The following is a 20,959-nucleotide window of genomic DNA, read 5'->3' on the forward strand; positions in this document are numbered from 1 at the left end:
CGATGGATTAAACCCAGATCTGTGACTGGGGGTGAGTGTTTGCATTGTCAGCACTCCGTCCATCATCCTTTTGTGTTGCTAATGTCGCCCTAAGTGGGAAGGGTATGCACAGACGTGGGTCCCTTGCTCACTGTGCCACTGGAATCAAGTTAGCCTGGCTAAAGAAGGGTGATACCCTGAAACCGGTCCCAGGATGCTTGTTTCCGGTCCAGGGAAGACCTGGCCTGGCAGTTCGGGCTGGACTGTTCCCATGAGGAACAGGGTCAAGACTGATTTGCATATGGCTGGGTCCAAACTGGGGTGGCATGGTAAGCAAAAGAACGATGGATTAAACCCAGATCTGTGACTGGGGGTGAGTGTTTGCATTGTCAGCACTCCGTCCATCATCCTTTTGTGTTGCTAATATCGCCCTAAGTGGGAAGGGTATGCCCAGATGTGGGTCCCTTGCTCACTGTGCCACTGGAATCAAGCTAGCCTGGCTGAAACCGGTCCCAGGACGCTTGTTTCCGGTCCAGGGAGGACCTGGCCTGGCAGTTCAGGCTGGACTGTTCCCATGAGTAACAGGGTCAAGACTGATTTGTATATGGCTGGGTCCAAACTGGGGTAGCATGGTGAGCAAAAGAACGATGGATTAAACCCAGATCTGTGACTGGGGGTGAGTGTTTGCATTGTCAGCACTCCGTCCATCATCCTTTTGTGTTGCTAATGTCTATGGTGTTAACCATATTGTAACGAAACAAAAGAGGGACAGGGAGATTGATAAAGGTCCAGTGTACGTCCTCTCAATTTACTAAACATATCACAAAGAGTACACAGTTTCTGCGCATTAAATAAGAAGGCACAGGTTCAGCAACTACAGTTATAGCACTCAAAAGAACAAACCCTCACACATCCGTGGGATGTCATGCTTCATCATAGGGCCTGCTCAACCTCAGAACGACACTGCAATGTCTGACGGGCCCCCAGAGAGGGCACTCTGCCAGAACTCTTTAACAAAAGTGTGTGCCAAAGGTAAGGGTTAGGAATATTTATAGACCTACCCTAAAAGAAAAGCAGAAGAAACGAAAAAAAAGAATACAATTGGATCAAGGACCTCCTAATTACTAGTTATATTTGTTGTTGAAGGCCTGGGTCAAGATTAAAAACACACAAATGAGGAGTGGGTACGGAGTAAGGCTCCCCCACTCGCAAAAAGAAGAGGCACTGTTCAGCAAATTATTCCCAACAGCTAGTAACTCAGTTCAACGTGTTCACGCCCTCTTTGTCCCTACGGATCAGACGGCGCTTCTTCAGGACCAAAAATAGCATACTTGTTTCTGCTATACTACAAACCTCAATGGGTTGTCAGGGTGTAGAAGTTACTTACATGAACACTACATCCTAAATGACCTAAATAAGTGAACCCTCCCCTCCTAAGGAACGAGCTCCTTGGGATCAAGCGGACCTTGGGAATCACAACTTTTTAGGGGATTTCCCGAAGCCGGAGACCTACCCAGCGTGCACTGTCCCGGAAATTAACCATATTGTGAAATGGGTAAAGAGATGGAACACCAAGTGGGGAGAAAGTCCTTTTAAGAGTTTGAGCTCGAACAACCTACAGCCTAGTTAGGAGCTCCCTGTTTAGCTGAGGATTATCCCAAAGACCACATATGTCTCTGTATGGTGCTACTTAGGGTACCAGTTGTGTGTGAGACAGAGATACCCAGAGCCTCTGTAAATTAGTGCCTAAACAGCATAGTTGGTGGCGCCATGTCATAGTTGGGCTCTTGCTCTAGGCAAGCCTGCTGGTTTAGGGATGACAGTACTTTTGTTTGTTGGTGATTTGGCCAATCCTACAACAAGTTGCAACTGTCGGCCCAACCCTCCCGACTCACAAGCAGTAATTCACCAAAAATCCAAATGATTTGTGGCAGCCTTTATGCATCGACTCAAGAGAACGACATCTCAGGGAGGTCATTGATAAAAAGAGATTACCCCTTTCTCATATGAACAACATGTCTCAATCAAACACAGGCAATGAAGGAGATGCAGTAAAGTTTTCAATAGGTTTTATTAACAAAACTGCAATCTACGATGAGTTGCATGGGCTGCAATGATCAGGATAATGAACAATGCAAGAAACAGAATTGTCAACACAAGAGTCATTAATATATAGACCCCCACAATCTTGCAATAACATAAAATGACATGAAATATGAAATACGTCCTAATACCCTAGCATGATGAACCTAATATCTAACCTAAAAGAGATTAGGTTCATCATGCTAGGATATTAGGGCCTATCTCTAACCAAAAAGAGAGCTAGGTGCGATAAACCTAATCTGCCATTACCAATTCCACGAGAAGAGCCCCCACCCCTCCTTACCTTGGAATGAGGTTTCTAGTTCAGACTCTGTGGTGACACGAAGGCTGGGTCTGCATCAAGGCGATGTGTAGCATAGATAACGTTGATGGCATCTGGTAGGAATCCCTCTGATAATCTTGTCAGTGTGAGATGTATTTATACAGATCTTGTAGGACCCCTGACACAGTTATGTTCCCAAACAATAGATAAAAAGGCATGTTTGGGGTAGCAATTGTATAAACAATTCCCTGAAAAGGTACATTATGTTACTGTCACCCGAAAGTGGGAAAGTACATGATATGAATACCTACGTATCTCATTTATCTTTGACGCTGATAGTGACGCCTTTACAGAGCGGCACTGATAACATGAAACCAAAACATCTTCCTAACTATAAACATAGCAGCCATTTTGGAAGAAATAATTAAATAAATGTGCTAAAACAGAGCACGCTAAGTTGGTTAAAAGTCACTAGGTGACAGGGACACAGGCGTGAAAGCCAGAAGGCTAAGCTAAACTCCTGATTCCCATTAAAACTAAATAGGATCCACTACACCGCACAGAAAAAGATTGATGAGGTGAAACCTCTGCAAGTAGGTTTGTGAATACCATTGTGTAGTAGTGCTTAAGTGGTACTGTTATAGTACTACTAACATACTATAAAATCATGGCCTGCCGAATGAAAGCTTGAGTATGAGTTTTCCATGGGGTTTTATTCCAGCATTAAAATGAACTAACACTTATGGAACCCTTCACTTCTCTGCTTAGTAAATACGTTTATTTTTGCACTTCGCTGTTGTAATTTGTCAAGATCTGTTTTCTCTTGTGGACTTATTGTTCTTAAGTCCGACAGATCTAGTCTCAAGGATTTATGTTGCTGACAGGCACATAGATGTTATACGAGAAGAAATTGACAGTCAGATTTGTAACCAGAAACAACATAGCCAGTTATTTCCACAGAGGACAGAGGAAGTGACATAGCTGTATCCATAAATGACATTGGCAGGGACATAGATGTATCTGAAGAGGACGGACTTAGCGGTAGAGCTGTATACATGGAGGACACAGAGATGTATCCAGAGAGGACACAGTGAGGGACAGAGCTGTATCCAGGGAGGACACAGGAAATAGCAGACATTTATTTACGGAGAAAAAGGACAGGGATAGTATGTATTCTGCTAGGACAGAGGATGGGGTAGCGCTGTATCCATGGAATACATTGACATTATTAGAGATGTATCTATAGTGAAATGTATCAGAGGCAGAGATGTATCAGTAGAGGACAGAGACAGGGACAGAGCTGTATTCTGGGAGGGCACTGACAGGGGCAGAAAGGTATCTAGAGAGGACAGAGGACAGGGCAGAGCTATATCCATGGAGGGCACTGACATTGATAGAGATGTATCTAGAGAACAATATGGCAGAGACATAGGGACAGAGAAGTACGAATGGGTGACAAAGGCAGAAACATTGAAGTATCCAGAGGGAAGTCTCTCAGGGACAGAACTGTCTCCAGAAAAGACACTGAGATCATCAGCAATGTATGCTGAAAAGATATCGCTAAGAGCAGTTATCAAGATATGTCACTAACATGGCCAAAGGTTCATCTAGAGAGAACACTGGCGGGAACAGATCTATATCCAGAGAGCCCATTTGAGACAGTGCTCTATATGAAGATGATTCTAACAGCAGCATATCTATCCAGAGATAAGAGCAGCTGAAAAAGAGAGGCATTGGGAGAGGACACAGATAGGGAACATGATATATCGCGAGAGGACACTGAGTGGACAGAGATGTTTCCAAAGGAGGCAAGTTTAGGGATAAAAATTGATCCAGAAAGGACTCTGCAGGCCTCGAAAAATCATAAAAATGTTACCAGACTTGCAGGTCTAGTGACTTAAATAATCTACTTGACCTAACTGTCATGCTCTTGACCCTTAAACTGGTTTCAAATTATGTAACCCTAGGCAAATCTTTAAATTCACTGGGCTGCATTTTCTTCATTATCACATATGATAGCACCTTTAAATATGTTAGTGCAGCATGTCTGCTGTACAAAACACTCTTGTTTAATATACTAAATGTTTGCTCCATATATAATACTAATCTAGCCACGTTTAGGATGCACATGACCTATGACTTGCCTCTTAGTCAGGGTCACTGGAATTATGCGCTTGTGCTGCTGCGGCGATTTTCACATACTTACAGATTTGCCACATAATCCGTCCTCTGCCACAAAATCTGCAGATTAAAAAAAAAAATAGTTTCTAGTTCAAACGGTTCAAAAATTACTAAATATGTGACAACACATGCTGCTGCGCAGTGAAAGGCCCTTTGCAAAGCTGGAATGGTCACCATTCTGTTGCTTATTGCTATATTTGGGTGTTAAATGTAGATTTTCCTAGTAGTTTATGAAGGAAAGTCTTCATTTTATTAAAGACACGGAGTATTATGCTATTCTTTTCTTGTTTATTTAAATAGCTTCTGCAGTCAAGACAAAACTACAACTCCCAACAGGCAAACGAAAGTGGCCAATGGGAAACAACAAGTAGTCTAGTATAATGCACCAATCATCAACGGGCTGCCCCTATAGTACTTATCTTGACTGAGAACAGCCCTCTTTTCTTGTGCAAGATTAAAAAGTAACAAATAATGGAATAATAGAACAACATATGCATATTGCCATGAAAACGGCCAAAAGTTCCTGTAGAACAATTAGCAGTCCAGAAACAGAACTTGGAAGGGTCCGAACGTCTGACTGAAGATGGTTGACTTGAAACGCAGTTGATGCGGGGGCTCCTGTAAGGTGTCGTTGAGCGAAGCAGCTCTTAGGAGGAAGCCTGTGGAGTCGTTGAAGATGATGTTAGGGAGGGAACAAACAAAGATAGGAATTTGTAGAGATGGAATAATACTCGCCTCCGTGTCTTTAATAAAATTAAGACTTCCCTTCATAAACTACTAGGAAAATCTACATTTTATGACAAGACCGGAGGCTCCTATTATGCTAGTTTGAAGCGAATCAGTCACATTAAATGAAGCATGTTGAACTGGTTTACATTAAAACACTTTGAATACATTATCATTAGACCAGTCAGCCGATCTGAGAATGTCCTCCAGTCGGGAACCGGGCCAAAAAGCCTTAGAAGCCGTAGCTCCTCTAGCTGAATAGGCCCCAAAGGCAGAAGTATCGATACCCGCTAAGGACATAATCCATTTGATCCAACGAGCTAAAGTAGGGGAGGAAACAGATTTGAAAGGTTTTCTGAAAGAAATGAGGAGTTGGGATGCTGAGGAAACTCTCAAAACCGCTGTCTGTTGTTCATAAACTTTCAAACATTGGCCCACCGTAACATCCAAAGCTTTAACATCAGAGAGCCGTTTAAAAGAAACAAGGCATAAAAGCATGGTAAGCTTGGCAGATAATTTTTTCAAAGTAAGCATTGTATTGTCTGGCCAAGAAATGAAAAGATTAAAAACGGCATTTACACCCCACAAAGAACTGTATTGAGGTTTAGGAGGATTTGAAAATTTTACTCCCTTCAAAAGACGGCAAACTAACGGATGTTCTCCCACTGGTTTACCGTTGATGTAAGTGTGTGAAGAAGATATGGCAGACCTGTACAAGTTAACGGTACAGTAACTCTTACCTTTACTGGCTTTTGCTGCCAAAAAATTAACGATAAAGGTTATATCTGCAGTAAGGGGATCAATGTGTTTTCCCACACAGCAGCTATGCCAAAGAGACCAGGCTGATTTGTACACCTTTTTTGTTCTCAGAGCCAAGGAAAGTTCAATGAGGTTTGAAGCCTCTGACAAAATAGAAGGGAATGGCTGGGATTCCCTGATATTTTCCAGGCCGAAAGAGTGAGGAGATTCTCTAGGATAAGGGTGTGAGGAAGGCCGAGGGAATTGGAGAGTAGTTCCAGAAAGGAGGGAATAAGAAAAGGAGAGTCTATTGATAGTTCCAGAAGAGTGGGAAACCACACTTGGGATTCCCAAAAAGGAGCAATGAGAACCAACGTAGATTGTTGACGTCTTGCTTGAGCTAGCATCCTGGATATCATGATGAAAGGAGGGAAGGCATAATTTAGGGAGGTTGACCAATCCTGAGAAAAAGCATCAAAGGCTAGAGCTGAGGAATCTGGGCGCCAACTGAAGAACTGTGGAAGCTGTGTGTTGAGACATGAAGCGAAGAGATCTATGTGAAAAGGACCCCATTTGTGATTAATGGTGTTGAAGACTTCGGGATGGAGCTTCCAATCGCTTGAGTCTCGGAAATGGCGACAGTGCCAATCTGCCACTGAATTGAGATTGCCTGGTAAGTATTCTGCGTTGACTGAAATTCTGTTTCAAAGACAAAAATCCCAAAACCCTTTCGCTAATTCCGCTAAAGGTTTGGACTTTGTGCCTCCCAAATGGTTAATGTAACAGACCGCTGAGACCTTGTCCATCCTGAGAAGAACTGAGCAACCATGTACCTCCAGTCGAGATTGGACCACACCAAGCCCCTCAACCTAGCAGACTTGCATCTGATTCCAATAGAAGATCTGGGGCTGATGCAAAGATAGTCCTGCCGTTCCATGCCTCTAAATGGTCTATCCACCATTGTAACTCTGTTCGAGAATCTTGATCTAGGGCGATAGAGTCTGAATAAGCAAGACCTTTTTGAAGATGACGAATCTTTAATCTTTGGAGGGCTCGAAAAGGGTGACAGAAGGCCTACTATTCTTGTTGGGGATCTGATAGAAAGAAGGGAACTGCGTAACGTTTGGAGAATTTCTGGTTTGATGGATTTTATCTCTGCTGATGGAAGAAGAAGTGTGGCCGAAACGGAATCCACCAGGAAACCTAAAAACTCTATTCTTTGAACAGGAACTAAGGAAGACTTTTCGTCATTGATAATGAAGCCAAGATCTGTGAAAAGAGTGTAGGCTAGATGAACGTGAAAAAGAAGAGACAAACGACTTTGGTTCATGAGGAGGATATCGTCCAAGTACATGATTAATCTGACTCCCAGAGCTCTGAGAAAGGCTACGACCGGTTTCATAAGTTTCGTGAAACACCATGGGGTGGAAGAAAGACCGAAAGGTAGGGAGGAAAAATGATATGTTTGATTGAGCCATTGGAACTGTGAATACTTCCTTGAATCCCGATGCATGGGGACTGTGAGACACGCATCCTGAAGGTCTAACCGAACCATCCAGTCAGCTTGAAGTAAAGAATCTCTGAGGTGCAGGATGGTCTCCATTTTGAAGTGACGGTAGACGACAAATTGGTTGAAGTGTTTTAGATTGATAACTGGCGCATCTTTTTGTTTTTCTTTTGAACTAAGAAGACCGAGCTGACAAAGCCCGAAAGGTCGAAGGGGCAAAGGACAATTGCTTGTTTTTGAAGAAGAGATTGAATCTCAGTGGAAATAAAGTGTGTCATTTCTAAAGAAAACTGGGGAGGGTGAGGAAAGATTGATTGAAAAGGCTCTTAGTAGAGCTCGATAGTGTATTCCTGGACAGTATGTAAAACCCAAAGATCTGCTGTGGGAGACTGCCATTTTGGAAGGAACAATAAAAGACGACCTCCTACAACAGGAAGGCGAAAAGGTTCTTCTTATCCACTCCGGCGCCCCTTCGGACCCCTGCCCGCACTTCATCTTTAACAAAGCCGACGACATCATCGCCCCGCACCTCCAGACCGTCATCAACTCTTCTTTTTCTTCTGCTACCTTCCCCGAATGCTGGAAGCACGCTGAAGTCAACGCCCTACTAAAGAAACCTACGGCTGACCCAAGCGACCTGAAAAACTTCCGCCCCATCTCTCTTCTACCTTTCCCAGCCAAGGTAATAGAAAAGACCGTCAACAAACAGCTGACCACCTTCCTGGAAGACAACAACCTGCTCGACCCTTCACAAACCGGATTCCGAACCAACCACAGCACGGAAACCGCCCTCATCTCAGTCACAGACGACATCAGAACCCTGATGGACAACGGTGAAACAGTCGCCCTCATTCTCCTCGACCTCTCGGCTGCCTTTGACACCGTCTGTCACCGCACCCTAATCACCCGCCTACGCTCCACCGGGATCCAAGGCCAGGCCCTGGACTGGATCGCCTCCTTCCTCGCTAACCGCTCCCAAAGAGTTTACCTCCCTCCGTTTCGCTCAGAACCCACCAAGATCATCTGCGGCGTACCTCAAGGCTCATCGCTCAGCCCGACACTCTTCAATGTCTACATGAGCCCCCTCGCCGACATCGTACGCAAGCACGACATCATCATCACCTCCTACGCCGACGACACCCAACTTGTACTCTCCCTCACCAAGGACCCCGCCAGCGCCAAGACCAACCTACAAGAGGGTATGAAGGACGTCGCAGATTGGATGAGGCTCAGCCGCCTAAAGCTGAACTCTGAAAAAACGGAAGTCCTCATCCTCGGCAACACCCCGTCCGCCTGGGACGACTCCTGGTGGCCCACGGCCCTCGGCACCGCACCGACCCCCGCAGACCACGCCCGCAACCTCGGCTTCATCTTGGACCCTCTTCTCACCATGACCAAGCAAGTCAACGCCGTGTCCTCCGCCTGCTTCCTCACTCTCCGCATGCTCCGCAAGATCTTCCGCTGGATCCCCGCCGACACCAGAAAAACCGTGACCCACGCCCTTGTCACGAGTCGCCTGGACTACGGCAACACCCTCTACGCCGGGACCACCGCCAAACTCCAAAACCGCCTGCAACGCATCCAAAACGCCTCGGCCCGCCTCATCCTCGACGTACCCCGCAACAGCCACATCTCCGCACACCTGAGACACCTGCATTGGCTCCCAGTCAGCAAAAGGATCACCTTCCGTCTTCTCACCCACGCACACAAAGCCCTCCACAACAAGGGACCGGAATACCTCAACAGACGCCTCAGCTTCTACGTCCCCACCCGCCCCCTCCGCTCCGCTGGCCTCGCACTTGCTGCCGTCCCTTGCACCCGCCGCTCCACGGCGGGTGGGAGATCTTTCTCCTTCCTGGCGGCCAAGACCTGGAACTCCCTCCCCACCAGCCTCAGGACCACCCAGGACCACTCCGCTTTCCGGAGACTCCTAAAGACTTGGCTGTTCGAGCAGCGATAACCCCCCCTTTCCCCCCTAGCGCCTTGAGACCCGCACGGGTGAGTAGCGCGCTTTATAAATGTTAATGATTTGATTTGATTTGATTTGATTTGAAAAGGTTGACTTACCGGGCTGGGAAGAGAACCTGGAACTTCTGTTTCCCTTGTTTCTGAAACCACAATTTCTCTGTGGGTAAAATTGAGGTCTGTACTCCTGGTAGGTGCTGGTATATGCACCACGGGAACCTTGGTTATTGTATGTTCGGTTGGCAAAGCTATTCCTGCCTCTGCCGGCCCTGGCGAAAACCCAACTGGAGAACATTTTCTTAAGCGATTGTTGCACCTTGTCTAGTGATGCAAACGTAGCAACATATTTACTGAGTTCTTTGATAAAAGAGTCACCAAAAAGGAGACCTTCTGCTTTAATCCCTGGATCTGAGACTGACAGACTCACGAGTTTGGGATCGAGCTTGAGCAGTAGTCCCTTTCTGCGCTCAGGGTTATTGCAGAATTGGCGTTACCTAATAAACACACAGCTCGTTGTACCCATAACGATAATTTGACAGGGTCCACACTAGCATATTCCAAACGGGCTGCTTCCGCCATATCAAAAATGCGGGTCAAAGGTCCCACAACATCCAACAATTTGTCCTGGCATGTGGAACAGGCCTTATCGACTCCTTTACGCAGGTCTTTACCAAACTTTGTGAAAAAAGTGATGAGGGAAGCGTCAATAGCTGGAGTTGCTGACATTTTTGAGCGGAGAGATGGGCGAGGACATTCTGATTTTAGTTTCGCTCTGACTTGTTTGTCAAGGGGAGTGCGCAATCTGGAGGTCACATATTCAGCCACATGGTTCACAGGAAAACATTCAGTAGAATGCGGATGCTGAATGTCATTAGGGTCGAACATAGGTTCCCCATCCGCATCTGAGACTTTGCATGACTTGGAAAGCTCCTGGGCCTCCAGTTTGGCTTTTTTGGGAGGAGAAAGGGAGAAATAATCTCCATTATCAATGTCGGAAGTATCCGAATCAGGGTTATGGTCATGCAATTCATCATCAGTGTCTCGAATTTTTGATATAATAGGAGAAGAAATATGTTTGGATTTTGATACACATATTTTAGATGATTTGTTAGCGGTTATCCCCTCCCTTAAGGGAGGCCTTTGAGGAACCACATCCTCTGTCCTGTGTGTGGAACCCTCACCAATCAATAGCGTCGCTTTGGTATTTTTTACAGCACAAGGATGCTTTCTGCTGTCCCCGCAGGCTGGGCCAAAATTGTCTTAAAAACGAATTTTACCACAGAAGTTTCAAGATTTTTAGACAATTTTTCCAGTGAAGCAGAGACTGCTTGTTCAACTGACAGTTGGATAAAATCATTTAAATTCTCTTTAATAACCTCCTCCTACTCAATGGCAGCATGAGAAATGGGGGAGCTGTCCATTGTGATGAAACAGTACAAGCTCTGGGGAATGACAGGCAAAAACGGTGAGGAAAGGGTTAATTTCCTCACCAGAGCCGATGCAATCTGATTGGGCTCCGCCTATGGGGGGGAAAAGCAAAGGGAGCGGTCGTAGACTGAGGTGTGCCACGGGGGAAAAGCTGTCGGAAGGTCCGACGAAATGTTAATAAAGAAAAAAGGACAGAAGTTGAGAAGCGCGATAAAGCACTTGCCATTTGTTCCCTGCGACTGTCGGTTGAAAATGGCAGTCGCGCTACGAAGGGAAAAACAAACAATGCAAGGTAGGAGCGCGCGCCGCAAGGAAGACTTGCGGCTACAAGCCGACTGAGCAGAAAAACAGCAGTACGATAAACATACGCACGAGGAAACAACGTTAATGAAAGTTTTAATACAATAAACAGTGCATAGAACTAATATATGAAATGTATGAAAATACATATCTTGACTGCGAGCAGCAAGAAAAGAGGGCTGTTCTCAGTCAAGATATGTATTATAGGGCAGCCCGTTGGTGATTGGTGCATTATACTAGACTACTTGTTGTTTCCCATTGGCCACTTTCGTTTGCCTGATGGGAGTTGTAGTTTTGTCTTGACTGCAGCTGCTATTTAAATAAACAAGAAAAGAATAGCATAATAGGAGCCTCCGGTCTTGTCATCAAATTGGAACTAATGAGGTGCACCAATGCCAGGAGTGTGTTACCAAGTTTAAAAAAGGTAAAATACTGAAATAATATTATTGCAAAATGTAGCTCATTATGCTTCTGCATTATTTGGACCTCTTCTGCTGCATAATTCCAGGGGTCCTGGTCTTAGTTCATTAATAGCATTGTCTTTGGGGCGGGGCAAGAATGTTTCTCTAATCATGGTTCAAAACTATCACTTTTAATGAATATGTAACTAAAGCATGAAGTGGTAGAGCACTGTCATTTCCAATCACACATTTTCCATTCAAATAGACACAAAATTTCCAAGTGACATGGGATTTCACTGATAAAACTATATAGTGTACAAACAGTAATGTTTGGAAATTGAGTTTCTGCAAATATTTGTCATTGGAACATCACCACGTAAAGAGATCTGATTTGTTTTGCTCCTATTTAAATCTTTGTGTCACACTTCTGAATTACAAAAAAGTTCATTTGTAATTCCTGATATATTTTGAAATATGTGTACTGTTTATTTACCAGCAATTTAAATGTTGGGTGTTAGAAGAAAACTGACATCCTACAGCGTTTTGTTTCACAATGATTGTCATAAAGCTCACTTTACAAACTTGTGTAATTGTAGTATGAGAAAAAGGTAAACACCAATTTTAAGTATAAGATAAGTGGCCCTTAGTAAAAAGAAAAACTGACATTTGACCTACGTCCTTGAACAGACATCAAATGTGTCAAGATAAAACAAAATTTAAAGGCATCTTTATTGTTATTTCATTTTCTGAATGAACATAACACATGTTCCTTTTCAGCTCAAGTTCACTTGTCAGAAAGGACCAGTAGGTCCTAAAAATAGCTGGACCTGATAAAATCTCGGGTGAGAATACATTTTTTGAGGCCTGCTCCCACAGGGCAACACTGTGTAAAAGAGACACTAGAAGGGACCTAGGTTCACCTAGAGACATTAGTAGGAACAAAATGTCTTTATTGGCTAGAACTAGGACCTATAGCAATCACAACACGTAACACACTGCATGTGTGTGAGAAAGGAAATCATTTTTGTTGTGGTTCCCCCATTTTTGTCTATCTGGTTTTTGCTGGCTTTAGGCAATTATGTCCACACTACTGCTAAACAGTGGCACAATGTCAGTGCTTTGCTTCTAAAATATTTACTATACTATACTATGTTAAAATGTGGCATAGTATACATACTAAACAATTACCCAGAAGTTGTTTTCGCTGTGGGTAAAGCTGCATATCCATGAATAAGCCTAGTTATATAATAAAATCAATATTTCACATCTATGTGAAGGCGAATGCTTGAGCGATGACAAACTTATTTTCCATTTTGTTTTACAAATTCTAATTTAATTCCAAAAAGGGGTTATTGATAACTTTGTGTTTCCTAAGAGTAAACTGGTTTAAAACTGACTTCCTTCCCCCTTAGTCTTGCTCCAGGAACCAAATGTCCCAGGCCGGCTTGCTGATGATCCTCCTTGGGAAGACAAGGGCTTGGGCTCTGGCAGCAGCGCAGAAATGTTGTCAGCAAGAGGTGACATCACGGATTAGCCACCTAGAAGTGGGACTGGATTAGCTGACAGAACAAAGGGCAACTTTCACAGCTCTTCCTGTAACTTGGAAATGCCAAATGGAGGATGATGTCAAGAACTGCTATGAACTGCTGCCATTTATTCCCAGAGCAACCCTAGACTCCCTGGCTCCATTACCAGCAGGAGGGAAAACTAGTTTCAACACTGACAGAGTGCAAGAGACCACATCTCGTTATGAGAGTTGTTGGATAATGTCCTAGTCTCCTCTAGGCGCAAGGCTGGGACCACTTTGGCTGAAGGACTCTAGGGAGAAATGCAGTAAACCAAGAGACGATGCTTATCAATAGCCAGCCCATGAGATAAGAGTGGTACCTTCCCATCTTCTCCTCAGAACATTTCTGGACCTGGCAAAAAACATTTTGAAGAAATTAAGATGTTTCCTCACTATTGGGGAAAGGCGACTGAAGGACTCCTGACATCTGCTGGCACCTGTGGATTGGAGCTGCTGTCTGAAGGTCAAGTGGTTGGCCTCCTGTTTCTACTACGGAAACTGAAAAGGTGGACCATCTTCATGCTCTGAAGAAGGCCCTGCTGACCACTTTAGACTGGATGTTGGGAGTGCTTTGACTGCAGACATACCTGGCACCTGGAAGCCTGTCCTCAAGAGATGAGGGCTCTAGAAGAGACCAGATTGACTTTCCAGCATCAATAATACTTTTGTGACTCTTGGTTGTAGCAGGAAGCAGGTAAAGAGAGGACTGTTTCCCCTTGGAGCGGTAACTGAAATCTCACCAAAGAGCATTGGGAAAATTTAAACAATTTTAGTGTATTGGCGTAAGGATTAAAGACTGCATACCTTGTGGGTAACTTTTCATTGTTTTCATAGCTAGTGGAGGAGTGTTCTTTGGTGGCCTACTTTGAGTAATTCTCATAGACTGAAAGTGACCTTTAGATGCCAATTGTTGCAACAGATCATTTGGTGAGAATTGTTGCAGTGTTCTCACATACCTAAGCCTATTCCGTGTTGCAGTGCTGGCTTTAGGACGGTGCTACTACACCGGGTGCCAAGGTCAAGGGAACGCCCTCTGGATGAGAGGCTGAACTGAGATAAGAGCAGCCTGCAGATATCTTTGTCTTTGTGGCGTTTTTCAGAGAATAATTACAATGGCATGGTATCTCTGGGGTTAATGGAGAGATCTATGATTTATCTATTCCCAGTTTTGACTCATCGTATAGCATAACAGAAGGTTAATTTTCTTGTTGCAAAGCTCAAAGTTTGATATGCAGATCATAGACTAGTATTTTGAGATAGCTCAGTGGGTTATTGCTTTTCTCACAATATTTTTTGTTACTTGGAGTTCAATCCTAAGTAACATCCTTCTAATATACCACATTGGCCTATGGATTGGCATCAAAGCGCTGCATGCAAATAGAAAGGCATATGTTTAAAACCTTATTATTTTTCCCCTTAGTCTTTTATTATTCTATGGTTGCTAAAAAGGGTTCCTCTGGGTAGCAATACAAATGTATTAGTATGATACCCCATTCATTGTGCTACATTTATGGGGTGGTTTTACTAACCCTTTGCGCCTAGTTTCCATCACAAAACTGATTCAAATCTGGTACAGTGTAGGACATTAACCCTAAAGTAACACAAAGTAGCACTATGCACTACTTTATATCAAGGAGGCGTGCCATGGGTGGTACATTCCCATGAACTCATCCGTGGATTTTGACACTTATCCCCACCTACTAACTTTAGTAAAAAGATATTGGCATCAAAATAGTTATGCCTCCTCAAAGTAGGTGTAAAGTTGGAGAAACTATTTATGTTCTCTGAACCTTTCCGATTTTGCATGTTCTGCACCACACACAAGATACAAAGTAGTAAAGTGTTTTTGTTAAAATCGGCAGGTGAGGCAGCAGATGATGGATTATGTGTCAAATGCGACAGATCCATAATTATGCGGAAAACGCAACAGCTGCAAAATCACATAAATCCAGTGACCAGGATTACAACTCACTTTACAAAAGGACACGCGGGAAGCCGATGCTCAGTGCAACTTCGTTCTCCATATTCACATTTTACCCTTTGTACACAGATTTAAAACAGGATCTGACTATTGTTTTTTTGTTTGCTAGACAAAGTGCTTAATTTGTGCTTGTTGTTTCCGGTTATTTTTCTGCCTCAAGCATTTACTGCGATCAAAAGACACATATGGGAAAGAGAAAAACTAAAAAGCATCACAATGGGAGCATTCAGAAGGCTGCAAGAGTGAGCTGAAGGGGCAGGAACAGGCTGTAAATGGATTAAAGAGGCCCCAGATGCCTTCAGGCTCACGCTGCATCAGCTCTCCTTGTTCGCACATTTTATTGCAGCAGCCCTGTGTTTAAGAGGAGGGCTTTGGGCACGGGCACGTTTTTATTTACAAATTAAGCACTGGCTAGAAGCGACTTCATTTTCAGAAGTTTTGGCCTGTTGCAAGCTATTTACTGATGTGTTCGGGTCGTAGAACTGGGCACGCAAGTGTGGTCATTCATTTACGGTTTACGTGTGAAAGTAATATTGTTTTACAACAAGTTTGCTGGGTGTGGTTAGGACAGATCTAAAATCAGAGCCCATTTTCCTCAGACATCCCAGAATTCCTAGTGAGGGAGGTCTATGGGCATTTGAAGTGGATCTGGGATATTACATGCAGATTTTCTCTACCTGCTTTTTCAAATGAAGACATTTTTACGTTTTGGTTTGCCGTTCGCTGAACGATCTTGGTCAATTCGACTACTACAGCAAACAAATACTCTTCTCCCAGCAGAGGGCACCAAAGACTCATTTTCAAAGGTCACACAAAATAGAAACTAGGCTGCTGATTAGACAGAATCTAATGGTGCCCCTCAAAATCTATTAGTGATGGCATTCTGCCGCTTTCACAAGGAACAGACCCACAGTGAAAGTAGTACCTTCCCGTGCTAAGGACTACGATGGCAGTCTGTACTTTTTCAGACACAAAAAATATTTTTTCTTTTATAGATGCTTTTGTTTTGAGGCTGATGACGGCCTAGTGGGTTTCCCAACATCATTTTGTAAAAACATGACAAAACATAACAAGCATTGACAATAGAGGTTGGCGAGCCACTTAAAGCTCGAGCCAGGCTTGAACCCGAGGCCTGTGTGTGGGTCAACTCAAGGTCCTGTTGGAACATAGAGCTCATAACGAGCCAAGATTACATGTGGTCAGTGGCGTAATAAAATTGGAGCGGGCCCCCTTGAAAAGAACATGGAGGGGTGCCCCCTCTGGGCTCACTCAGGCCAGGTGCTGTGCTGAGAGGGCCCCCTAGAGCTCGCCCCCCCCACACCTTGGATGCTGTGGGGGCTTTTGTTACACCACTGCATGTGGCTTCTGCCAGCAATTCTGGATGTGGCATTACATCCAGAGGTGCTGATGGTGGAACTGAGGAACCAGGTTCGAGTCTAGGTGTTTGTTGGCTTCACATCCTGCGATTCTAAGGCATATCACCTAGGGCCTAATTATGAGTTTGGTGGTCCCACAGCCGGACCGCCGAACTCATGGGGAGGACGCCATCGCCATGGCGGTGACGTCCCCTCGAGCGTATTACAATGTTCCTGCCGGGCTGACTGGCAGGAACATTGTAGTACGCTTTCCAGTAGGGCTGCCCAGTGGGACCAGTGCTACGAATTTGGCCTCAGCTCCCTTAAGAGAAATTAGGCCAATACCGTAGCACCCCAGCACCCTCGGAATGCGTAGTGTTTGCAAAGCAAACAAACAGTGCGCATTCTGAGAGTACTGGGAAGGGGGGGCCTTGCACTGCCCATGTCATGGGCATAGGCAGTGAAGGGGCCCACCTGGGCCCCCAGCACACCCTTACCACCAGCCTTTCTATGGCAGTGAAATGCCATGGAAAGGCTGGCTGTAAGTGGGGTTGTAATCATCCAGGCAGCGCCGAGTTCAGCGCCACCCTGGCTGAGTGCAACCCTGACTGAGTGCAACCCTGACTGCTGTCACCACATCGGAAACTATGTCCCTGGTGGGGACGGCGGTCTTCAGGCAGGTTCGCCCACCAGGGTCGTAATGTGGCAGTCAGATCGCCTGGAGTGCGGCAGTCCGACCGTCATCGTGAGTGTGGCAGTTCTCGAACCACCACCCTCGTAATGAGGCCACTAATCTCCTTCTGTCTAGAAATGGATGTGACCTTGTGTAATGTAACTGGTGCTCGTGAAAAGGGCAATCATGACTTTGCTTTATAGAAAAACACACAAAGATGTACAAGTGAAGACAATTAGATTCCCATTTAGTGGCTGATTTGCACAAAGTGAAAACCTAGATAATTTGTGACTTACCCGCTTAACTTGTGTTATCTTATGCAAATATTTCATTTTATCAAAACTCCTTTTTATTCATTATATCATTATCGGTATGCAAGCACTTTCAAATATGTGAACTAAAAACACCAGTTGTACAAAAAACTATTGTATTGAGTTAATAGCCTATAATGTTGCTCTATAATAATCTTAACTACTTACAGGGTCTTATTAGATGGCGACTGTCTTGCCCATTTGTTCACTAATGGTTCATGTTTAAAAGCAATAACTTTTAATGAGTGCCTCTCAGTGCAGGACTATAATGTGACATATGAATTTTAAAGCTTCCACATGTTAAAGAAATACACTTTTGTGAATTTTTAAGAAACGTTATCCTATTTTACATGATGAATGTTGTATTTTGCTCCTAACAACATTTTCAGGGCTCGGCTGGTGTAAAGTTCTAAGAGCCGAGTCAGACCCTTGGCTCAGCTCTGACTCGGCTCTTCCTGTTAATTTGTTGGCTTGCCCACCTCTAATTGACAATGCCAAAAGATTTGTGGCTAACACCAGACCTGTTAGCTTGCAAATGCATATTTAAAAATGACAAGTGAGTAACAAATTATACTCTTAGAACATTTGTGTCTATTGACTACTGAGAATTAACAGCTGAAATAGATGTGTCTATTTAAAGGTGAGCATTTGCAGATAATTGAGATCAGATTTAATTTATTTTCTCTTTCTGCACTCAGGGACCTGTCAGCTTGGCTGGGCTTATTACTGCACAGGTGGTGGAGCTGTGGCCGCCATGCTGATCTGCACTTGGCTGTCCTGTTTTGCTGGGAAGAATTCCAAGCCATCGTGTTACTGAAGCAGCAAATCACACAAAAAGAGGCCGTGAGATACACAGCAACATTGTCTTGACCCAGCTACACACGATCAGCACTGCCGCCACGTGCCCCGCTCAACATCTGTCCTAGTGTTGACCTACAACATCAACCCCCCTGACATCGACCCATTGTTCTTAGAGAACACTGAGTGCTATGAAATTAATTAGCACACAAGAAAAAGGTTATGGGATAGTGATCAAGTGTGGAGTCCTAGGACATTTGTTTGCAAAAAGCTAAATTAAATTTTTGTAGCTAACAAAGTGTTTTAGGTGTTTGTTTACACAATATCATGCTACGTCCTGCCCCTATTGTGTTTAAGGTCACTAGGTACTGAAATTGTACTTTAACACACGGCAATCGTATACCTGTGAAGAACTTTGGTAAACAATCTTTATTCCATATTGTATTTCATCCATCAGCACAAGAACAATTTGAGGCACTCTGGAGGTACCTGGATCACCAGGAGAGGTATGGCGTTTAGACTCAGTCATTCAATATCAATTTCCAGGAAGCACTCTGGGGTTACATAAACCACTAGGATTCACTGGGAGGCTGGTTTGAATCAGCCATTGTCAGATTCCGTAAGGGACTCTCGGATTATCTAAACCTTTAAGATTCAGGGGAGGATACGGCGAATCAACCAATATGAGTTTCCGTGAGGCGATGTCGGGTTACCTAGATCATCATGATTCAGAAGGAGGCTAGGGTGAATCAACCAATATGAGTTTTTGTGAGACAATGTCAGGATATCCACATCACCACGATTCAGGGGAGTTTAGGGTGAATCAACCAATACCAGTTTGCCCAAAGCATCCGTTTACAGAGTCTAGAGTGAATCAACCCTTCAGTTTTCTTGAGCCATTGTAGCGTTACCTAAATAACTAGGATTCAGAGGGAACCTTGGTTGAATCAACCGACATCAGTTTCTTTGCGGCACCCAGGATCACCTAGTTCAGCATGATTTAGTAGAAGGCTATAGTGAGTTAACCAGTATCATTTTCCTTGGAGCACTCTGGGGTTACCAAAATCACTAGCATTCAGTGGGAGTCCTTGCTGAGCTAACTAGCATCAGTTTCTTCTAGGCTCTATCGGGTTACCTCGATTCCCTGGATTTACACAAAATCTGGAGTGAGTCAAGCAATATCAGTCTGCACGAGGCACTCTGGGTTCAGCTAGATCACCAAGATTTTGAGGGAGACTAAAGTGAATCAACCAGTATTGATTTCTTTGAGGCACTCACATATTAGATCACCAGGATTCAGAGGGAGGCTTGGAGGCATCACACAGCACCAGTTTTCTTGAGGCAGTATCGGGTTACCGGGGATCTCTTGGGGTGAAAGGAGGCTATGGTTGGTGAATAAGTCTTCCAGGGTGTCCCATCTCCCTTGTATGTCATCTTCAAACCTATCACTTACTATGACAAAACCCCCTCACCAGCTTATAAAAGCGAATCAGAAGACTTTGCAGGCCCTTCTTTCTTTGATATTGGCCCCTGCCGTGATCACGATTCTTTTAATGTACCGGTGAGGACTGCAAAGATTAAGGCCCATATTTATAGTTTTTTAGCACCGCATTTGCGTCATTTTTTGATGCAAAAGCGGTGCAAACTTACAAAATACTATTGTATTTTGTAAGTTTGTGCCACTTTTGCGTCAAAAAGTGGCACAAATGCGGCGCTAAAAAAGTATAAATATGGGCCTAAACATCTTTGTTAACTATATGACAATGACATCCTATTTTGCCTCCACAACTACTGGAATCATGTAGGATATAAGGGGGTAGCATTGTAGAAAGTTACAAGCCCCCCAAAACATCCAACACTTTCAGTCAGCTTGGATATGGTACCTAAAGCAAAGGGGCCAGTAAATGAATCCTAGTATGAGAGGAAGTCTTAAGTGTTTTTATAGGAAATAAGCAGATAGCTTTAGTTTTTTTTGGTGTAATCTCAGTCAGCTGGATTCTGTGCCTCAGGTGAGTACAGCGCCTCTGCATGACCTATCCCAGGAAGGATGATGCAGCATGAGACCAAAGCAAACATTTGAAGAGAAAGAGGGAAAAGTTGGTCGGAGGAAACTTAGGCCCAGATTTATGGTGGCCTAGTGCCATTCCAATGCCACATTAGCGTAATTTTTTTTTTTTACGTTAATGTGGCGCTACTAAGAGCAGGCATTACAAAGAGGCTCCCATTGGTTACAATGGGCTTCTGAGTACTTTGCAGAATTAGCGTCATCATTTTTTACACTATTCTTGGAAAGCACCGGACTAGCGTAAAAAATTATGACGCTAGTCCCCCTGACTACCACCATGGTGCACCATATTTGGCATTAGGGGGCACTAATAGGTGCAAGAAAAGTGGCGCAGCACTATGTGCAGCACCACTTTTCATAAATCTGCCCCTTACTTTGTAAAATGACTTGAACGTTCAAGCATACAAAGCATGTCTTGCAAAGAGGTATTTTAATCCCGGACCCTTGGCTAGATTCTATGTCTTGACCCATAACTGGCACAGACTGTTTTACCATTTCTGACTCATAGAAACGTAGGTTTTCGGTGCTGTCTTGGCTACAGTTCCACATTCTGATATTGGGGTGAATCTCAGAGTACAGGTATATTGTACCACTCTCATACTTCCAGGTTGACTCAATA

The 20,959-nt window shown here is 44.1% G+C and overlaps 1 protein-coding gene across 1 annotated transcript in view; it reads left to right on the top strand.

Moving 5' to 3' along the window:
* LHFPL1 (LHFPL tetraspan subfamily member 1) overlaps positions 1 to 19,856 on the top strand; it is a 266,798-nt gene extending 246,942 nt beyond the window's left edge. Inside the window, exon 4 of the mRNA XM_069205934.1 lies at positions 18,176 to 19,856. Coding sequence (XP_069062035.1) covers positions 18,176 to 18,294 — 119 coding nt within the window. The 3' untranslated portion in view covers positions 18,295 to 19,856. The remainder of the gene's footprint in view (positions 1 to 18,175) is intronic.
* Positions 19,857 to 20,959: the final 1,103 nt, after the last annotated feature.

This window comes from Pleurodeles waltl, chromosome 2_1 (assembly GCF_031143425.1).
Source record: "Pleurodeles waltl isolate 20211129_DDA chromosome 2_1, aPleWal1.hap1.20221129, whole genome shotgun sequence".
Lineage (NCBI taxonomy): Eukaryota > Metazoa > Chordata > Amphibia > Caudata > Salamandridae > Pleurodeles > Pleurodeles waltl.